Source organism: Poromitra crassiceps, assembly GCF_964638095.1.
Source record: "Poromitra crassiceps genome assembly, chromosome: 18".
Taxonomy (NCBI): Eukaryota; Metazoa; Chordata; class Actinopteri; order Beryciformes; family Melamphaidae; genus Poromitra; species Poromitra crassiceps.
Genome location: NC_139636.1, coordinates 5,617,021 through 5,625,111, shown reverse-complemented (window position 1 = coordinate 5,625,111; position 8,091 = coordinate 5,617,021). Strand labels below are relative to the sequence as shown.

The 8,091-nt window shown below is 48.3% G+C and overlaps 1 protein-coding gene across 1 annotated transcript; it reads left to right on the top strand.

Annotated features, from left to right (window-relative positions):
- Nucleotides 1–253: 253 nt before the first annotated feature.
- pskh1 (protein serine kinase H1) lies at nucleotides 254–5,524 on the top strand (the record flags this gene model as incomplete). Its single annotated transcript, XM_083654396.1, has 3 exons — nucleotides 254–322; nucleotides 744–1,667; nucleotides 5,207–5,524. The coding sequence occupies 3 exons, from the start codon at nucleotides 254–256 to the stop codon at nucleotides 5,522–5,524; spliced, it is 1,311 nt and encodes a 436-aa protein (XP_083510522.1).
- Between the last annotated feature and the right edge of the window lie 2,567 nt (nucleotides 5,525–8,091).

Genomic DNA, 8,091 nt, shown 5'->3' with positions numbered 1-8,091 from the left:
GCCTGGACTTTGGGAAGGGTGTATGAGTTGTATTTGTGACCTCCGTCCGACTGTTAATGCCGCCTCGTCGGGAACCGGAGTGGCTTTAGTCGGCTCTATTCATGAACCTTCTGTCTGCCTCTGGGTACGGCCTGGATGTTGGGTGCCCTGGGTCTGTCGGGTGCCCCGGGTCTGTTGAGTCAGCTGTTGCGGTGATGAGGCAGGGCCACTGGTGGCCTGTGTGGCTGGCTGGGCAGTGGCCCAAGGTGATGTGATGGGGTGCAGGAACAGTAAGGTCCTCCCTGAGCCTCCAGGGGATGTTCAGCTGGACCTGGTCAAAAAGGTCAGTACTAGATCAATGTTCCAAAACGACTAGTAGTAGTAGTGACAATGAAATACCTTTCCCGCTATGGCTGTGATGATAATAATCAACTTAATTTATTTATGAGGACCTGGCTGAAACAAATTAGGACAGTAATCGAAGCAGTAATAATTTGATAATATGATTGGTTTATTTCTGCTGTTTTGCTACCATGGGATGACATTGTGCCATGTTTCTGTAATCTGCTTGACAAACATCAGGTTTTATTATGCCTCATAAATATGTTAATTATCCTATATCTATGAATAACCTTGACCTCAGTGGTTTTTTTTATATGTTGGTTAATTGGATCTTTATTGTTTTCTTCTCGACATTCTATTATTGTTCTTATTGTTCTTGCATATTTTGAATCTGTAATTAACAGTGTTCTTGCGTTGCTCAGGTGGACCCTCCCCAGCCCCCTCAGACAGACATCTATAAGCACTTCATACGAGGGGACGGCACGGGGAGCAAGATGGGTGTGGCTGGTGGAGGGGGAGGTGACAAGGCAGACTCCGCCTCCCCCTATCAGGCCCAGGCACAAGCCGCTACCCCAACCGCCTCCGCCCAACCCCCCAAGGACCAAGCCGAACTGTCGGACCCTCAGCGGAAGAAGGTGGCGAGGTACCGCGCCAAGTTTGACCCTCGCGTCACGGCCAAGTACGACATCAAAGCTCTGATTGGTCGGGGGAGTTTCAGCCGCGTGGTCCGCGTGGAGCACAAGAGCACGCGGCAGCCGTACGCCATCAAGATGATCGAGACGCGCTACCGCGAGGGCCGGGAGGTGTGCGAGTCGGAGCTGTGCGTCCTGCGACGGGTGCGCCACACCAACGTCATCCAGCTGATGGAGGTCTTCGAGACGGCCGAGCGCGTCTACATGGTGATGGAGCTGGCCACCGGCGGGGAGCTGTTCGACCGGATCATCGCTCGCGGCTCCTTCACGGAGCGCGACGCCACGCGGGTGCTGCAGATGGTGTTGGACGGCGTGAAGTACCTCCACACCCTGGGCATCACCCACCGAGACCTGAAGCCGGAGAACCTGCTCTACTACCACCCGGGGGCCGACTCCAAGATCATCGTCACCGACTTCGGCCTGGCCAGTAGCAGGAAGAAGGGAGACGAGTGTCTGATGAAGACCACGTGCGGCACGCCCGAGTACATCGCCCCGGAGATCCTGGTCAGGAAGCCCTATACGAACGCGGTGGACATGTGGGCGCTGGGGGTGATATCGTACATCCTGCTGAGCGGCACCATGCCCTTCGAGGATGACAACCGCATGAGGCTCTACCGGCAGATCCTCAAGGGGAAGTACAGCTTCTCCGGAGAGGTGAGATGTTACGCCCTTTTCAGACACACTTCCCAGTGAATTACTGGGATCACCTTTCAGGGAGCACTAGTGATTTTCACTATTCACACACACACACACACACACACACACACACACACACACACACACACGCTACATTCAGTGACATTTTTCCCTTGCGTCTATTCACACATGCCATGGCAATCCCAGGATAGATTGGGCACGGGACAGTCAAGAGTCAAGGGAAGGGAAGGGGGCTCTGAGGTGGGTAACTGACGGCGCGGTGGCTCAGTGGTTAGCACTGTTGCCTCACAGCAAGAAGGCCCCCGGGTTCGAACCCCGGTCCGTCCCAGGTCCTTTCTGTGTGGAGTTTGCATGTTCTCCCCGTGTTCGTGTGGGTTTTCTCCGGGTGCTCCGGTTTCCTCCCACCATCAAAGACATGTATGTTAGGGTTAATACTCCTGTCAGTGCTCCTGACCAAGGCACTGGCAAAAGAACTGGAGTTGATCCCCGGGCGCTGCACTGCGGCTGCCCACTGCTCCTAGTTCCAGGAAGGTTCCTAGTAGAGGATGGGTCAAATGCAGAGGATGAATTTCCCCATGAGGATAAATAAAGGATAACTTAACTAACTGTGGAGGGGGGTCGGGACAGGACTGTCCTTGCATTGGTACTGCTGTCATTCCGACATGAGCCATGCAGGGAATAGGGATATTCACTGGAAATTGGTGGTACAGAATCTCCCTGGGTATCGATCCCTGTAACCATTCATACAGGAACTCTCTCCCAGGACATTCAGACATGATGAGCCCAATGCGGGAACTTTCCCAGGACATTCCTGGGAAAGTTCCTGCATGTCTGAAAGGGACCTTTAGATATGCGTTCGTTCACTCCCCCTTCTCTCTCTCTTTGTGTCACACGAACACGCACAAACCCTCGCCGCAGACTTCACCCATATTTGGAAGACATTTCTCTGCATTTTTTCAGCTTGTGGTGAAGGTGACATGTTGTAATGCAGACACACACACACACACACACACACACACACACACACACACACACACCTAGCCATTCCCACATCATGCACCTCATAATGTAAGCGCTCATCTTCGTACCCTCTCTGTTCATGACTCCACACACTCCCATTCATTTGTCCTCTCCTCTCTCAGTAAATATGCCCTTCCTCCTCAGTGTGTGTGTGTGTGTGTGTGTGTGTGTGTGTGTGTGTGTGTGTGTGTGTGTGTGTGTGTGTGTGTGTGTGTGTGTGCGTGCGTGCGTGCGTGCGTGCATCATAATTTATGCTCTATCGTTGTATCTAGTTGAAAGAATGCTGAGTCGGCTGTTCCTTCGCTTCATAGTGTGGATGGGGTGTTTATGTCTCCTGGAGCTTCACAAAGGGCTCCTTGGTTACTGTTTGCCCCACATACAGTCGCACCACAGCAAACAGCAATATTTAACGAGAAGCACTTGATTTAGTAAACCTCCTTTTTCTGGGGATGCGTCCAATTTTTGGAACATCCCTAGCGTGTCCTCCTCCTGACAGGTTAAATAAAGCCAACTCTTGGCACATTTAACAATTAAAACTATTTTTAGGCGGCATGTCTTGTGTTTTAGCTGAGGTCTGCACAAAAGTGTGGCACATCTGTTGAATGAATACTGGGTATATCTTAAATGGGCTTTTAAAGAAATCGATGTCCTTGTCCACGCATTTTCAGGCCGTTACAATGTGCTTTGAAGAGGTTTTGTCATCCGCACAATCAGGAACTATCCGTTTTCATAATTGAATGTCCGCGGGGCTGATTCCAACGCAATACAAAAGATCTTACTGTGTTATCATCCGAAAAGAGACGACCTCTGACCCTTCTGGAGAAGGTCAGGACCGTGCCACGGAGTGGAGAGGGAGGAGTCAGGACCGTGCCACGGAGTGGAGAGGGAGGAGCCGAGGTGCAGCTCACTCAGATACACTCCTCTTGGGGGACGCGCGTCTTTATAGCTGCGATAAATAATGTTTACATCTACAGCTACAGTCCAAAAACTACTCATAGCCCCTAACATCGCTGTAGCTGGGGGAGACATAGGGCTATATATTTGTCACGTGTGTTTGGCCTACACTGGTGATTTAGTGTGTGTGTGTGTGTGTGTGTGTGTGTGTGTGTGTGTGTGTATGTGTGAGTGTGTGAGTGTGTGAGTGTGTGTGTGTGTGTGTGTGTGTGTGTGTGTGTGTGTGTGTGTGAGAGAGCTGTGTGTGTGTGTGTGTGTGTGTGAGTGTGTGTGTGTGTGTGTGTGTGTGTGTGTGTGTGTGTGTGTGTGTATTGAGTGTGTGTGTTTTGTGGTCTACTGAAAACACAGCTGGTTGCAAATCAGATTCAGGACATCTACAAACTGTGTAGGTCTGGCGCTTTCTGTGTGTGCGCACAGAAAGGCACGCAGCAGTGATAGTCCCAGTTCCTCCTGTCTTGGTGGGGGGTTGGTAGGGGGGGTTGGTAAGGGGGGGTTGGTTGGGGGGGGGGGGTTAAGGAGTTTGACTCATCACCAGTTACTCATACCAAAGAAAGTCTCATGTCTCAGGAAGAGGAGTCAAAAAGGAGCTTCTTGGATACTTGGAGACACATTTAATTACAAAGTAAAGTCTACTGCAACAGTTAAACTTGAAGATGTACATTGTTTAAGTAGACATGAACTTTACTACGTAATTAAATGTGTCTCCAAGTATCCCAGAAGCTCCTTTTTTCTCTTCTTAGATACTTTTGGCCCGCTGAGCTTTCTTCTGCCACATTTTTGAATTCCTTCTTCAGGAAGAGAGTCAACAGCAGCCACTGTTAGAAACATTTTATTTCACCTTAGATTTTTTTGGGGAAGTTAGCGGCTTTGCTTGCTTGTCCATCACATGTAACCCCATCACCTATATCATCTGTAGATGATCATTACCCATTATTGTCCCCATCTTCCTCCTCCACATGTATGTTCAGCATCGTAAATCACACACCCACTTGTTGGCCTGCCCCAATTGTGAGTATGGGAATGCCAATAGGCCAAGAAGACTCATTATTATGAATACAGTATTATAGACCATTTTCACAGGGGCCATTTTGTGTCGAAAAGGCAGAATAAACACAGGTGCAAGCAAAACACTAATGAGGGTTTAGTGGAAATTAGTGTTTTCCTTGCACCTTTGTTTACCCTGCCTTTTTGACACAAAATGGCCCCCGTGAGAAGGGTCTATTATTGTAGATCAAAATAGAGCACTAGCTTCTTGTCATCTGAGCTCGTACGCAACCATTCACATCTCTATCCTGATATCTGCTGCCCTCTTGTGTCCAATATAGTTATTATTCTCATGGCTGCTTTTTTTGCTCACCATCAAATCCTAAGTGCTGCTTACCTGTTACAGCCAAGTGATTTTCACTTTATTTCCCTATTTCCTGTCTCTATTCCCCTCCCTCTCTGACCTCATGTTACCCTCCCTTATGTATTCCTCGTGTATCTGTTCATGCATTCCGTGTCAGCGGTTTGTCAGTTACCACCTGCTCTAACGGCCTGTCTCCTCCTCCTCCTCCCCACAGCCGTGGCCCAGTGTGTCCAACCTGGCCAAGGACTTTGTGGAGCGGGTTCTGATGGTGGACCCCAGCGAGCGGCTGACGGCCGGCCAGGCGCTCAAGCACCCGTGGATCGTCAGCATGGCCGCCTCGTCGTCCATGAAGAACCTGCAGCGCTCCATCTCCCAGAACCTCCTGAAGAGGGCGTCGTCGCGCTGCCACAGCACCAAGTCGGCGCAGTCCACGCGCTCCAGCCGCTCCACCAAGTCCAACAAGGCCCGGCGGGCGCGCGAGAAGGAGCTCCGCGAGCTCAACCGCCGCTACCAGCAGCAGTACAACGGCTGAGACAGCAGGGGGCGGCGGACAACCTTAGGAGTAGGGGGATTTTGGGGGGTGATGGCACTACAGTGTTTTGAACTTTTACCGTGACTACCACTGCTCAAAGTTTTGCTGCCAGTGTTGGAGGCCAAAAATGGCTGAAAGTCCTACGATTTCCATGAAAAAGACAAGACAGTGACTGGACCAGTAGAAATAATGGTTGACTATAGAAAAAAAGTCCTGTGGTCAGAACTGGTCCACACACCATCAAGACAATGTCAAGTGTTAGGGTGAGCGAGAGACTATGAATTCCCGGGTTGAGCACAGAAAAGGACGCGCCACCTTCCCCAACGGCTCCGTCGCTCCACCCGTCTCCCTTCACCTCTCTGGCCCGAAGGAAGGGTGCACTCCACTCCTCTCCTCTCCTCTCATCCCTGTGTCTCTCCACATATTTATTTATTATAATATTGACGTGATTATTAGCAGTCTCTGTTCAAAATGGGTCACTGGATGATGACCGTCCACATGGATCTGTTGAACAGAATTCTGAAGGTTCTAATAAGTAAAGGGGGATGCTTTAGAAGAGGGAACTCTCTCGTAGAACTGTTCCCTTGACTCATTCCTCATTTGAAAAACAAAAATAGCTGTGAATTGATTCTTGTGCTACAGGAACACTTGGAGACTTGCATGAAAGCAGACTTGATCTTAAGAGGTGGCGCCATGGAGACACACTGCGACACAAAGCACACACGTCATTGAAGGCCAAGCCCCAAATGAAGACCTATTTTTTATTTAGTCAACTCTAAGCTCATCTAATCTTGCCATTATTCATCCATTGATATCGCAGATCGAAAGCTGTCAAAAAGATTTTGAAACTTTTTTCTTTTGTTTGTTTCTGGTTATGTTTCATTATTGTTTAATTCTTAATGTAAAAAATTTTTTTTTTTTTTATCATAAGCCCTACAGATCCTCCCCCATGATTTGTGTGTGGAGATTGATAGATGAACTCACGATGCACTTGCCTATGAGAGCCCTTGTTGTGTAGCAGCATATAAAGTTTGGTTACTTTTCATGAGGGTATGTGGCCATTGGGTGTGTGTGTGTGTGTGTGTGTGTGTGTGTGTGTATGCGTGTGCGTGTATGCTGTGTGTATGCTGTGTGTATCTGTGTATGCATGTGCGTGCTCTTACATGTTCCTCATTGTTTACAATGGGAATAGAGAGGCAAAGTGGAACGTCACTTCCTGCTTCAGCACTGTACCAGAGATTTTCATGCGCCATTTATTTTCCCATAGATATTTTTCATAAAATGCTTATAAAGAGTTTTACTGGTTCAAACCAAACGGTTCAGCTAACGCTATAATCGGGAGAGACCATAGAACATTTCACTCGGACCAAAACTTAAAAAAAAAAAAAAAAAATCTTCAAACCCGCATTTTTTTTTAACGTTTTGGTCCGAGTGAAATGTTATGCGATCTCTCCTGTTTCTAAATATATCTGTACCGTTTGGTTTGAACCAGTAAAACTCTTATTGTAAGCATTTTACGAAATGTCTATGGGAAAATAAATGGCGGGTGAAAATCTCTGGTACAGTGCTGAAGCAGGAAGTGACGTTCCACTTTGGCTCTCTATAATGTGCACGCTTGTAGGTGCAGTAAGGAATGCGAGGATCTGTGTTTTATTACGCGGACCCGGGGCCGGGCTGATTTCCCTGCGCTTCCTACGTCTGCATAGTAAATCTCAGCTCGACAAACAACTTTGTGTTTTAAGCTGCACAAAACACCCCCCAGTGGATCTCTACCCCAACTTTAAATGTGTATACTAGACTCACGGTGACTAAAATGAAGAAATCACTGAAGAAAACGTGATCATGTAGAATTGAATCGAACGACCTCTTGCTACTTATGATTTTGAAATCATGATGATTTACATAGAGTGTGGCTCGTGTGACTATGCAGTCTTACGCGTACGGAAAGAGTTTTGTAGTTTGACATTGGAAATGTCCGCTTTCCATCGTTAAGTGCACTTAAATGTGATTGGATTCCAAGGCCTCGTGCAGAGAAGAACCCTGACTTGACCTACAGAAAAAGGAACAATGGCTTGTACCTGACACCCTGTCACCCCAGATTTGGTGAGCGTCCCCAATACGCTAGCGATAGGCTATAATAAAATCAGCGTCGGGGTGGACGGTGACTGCACAACTCCGAGTTGAGGCCGGAGACTTAGAAAAAGCTGAAATGTTTTTCCTGCTATGGAGCAAAGCACTTGCCGTGTAAGAGGTCAAATTGAAGTTATTTTTTATGACATCTTGAAAAATCAGACGGTGACTGGAGTGGAGTGTGGTCGGTCACTGTATTGAACACGTGTACCAGTAGGACATCACTCCCCCCTGTTCATCTGACATCTTTATTGCTCTTTGTGTATTTCGTCCCTTCAGAACACTTGCAGAGTCAATCAGTTCTGCCTTCTTTATATGAGCGGTTTGCTGTGATCCCCCCCCCCCCTACCCGGTATTATAAAGTGTGCTGTTGTTGTGAACATTGTTAAAAAGCGATACTGGAAATCCAACCGAGCCACGTCAGCTGACCTCAGTTT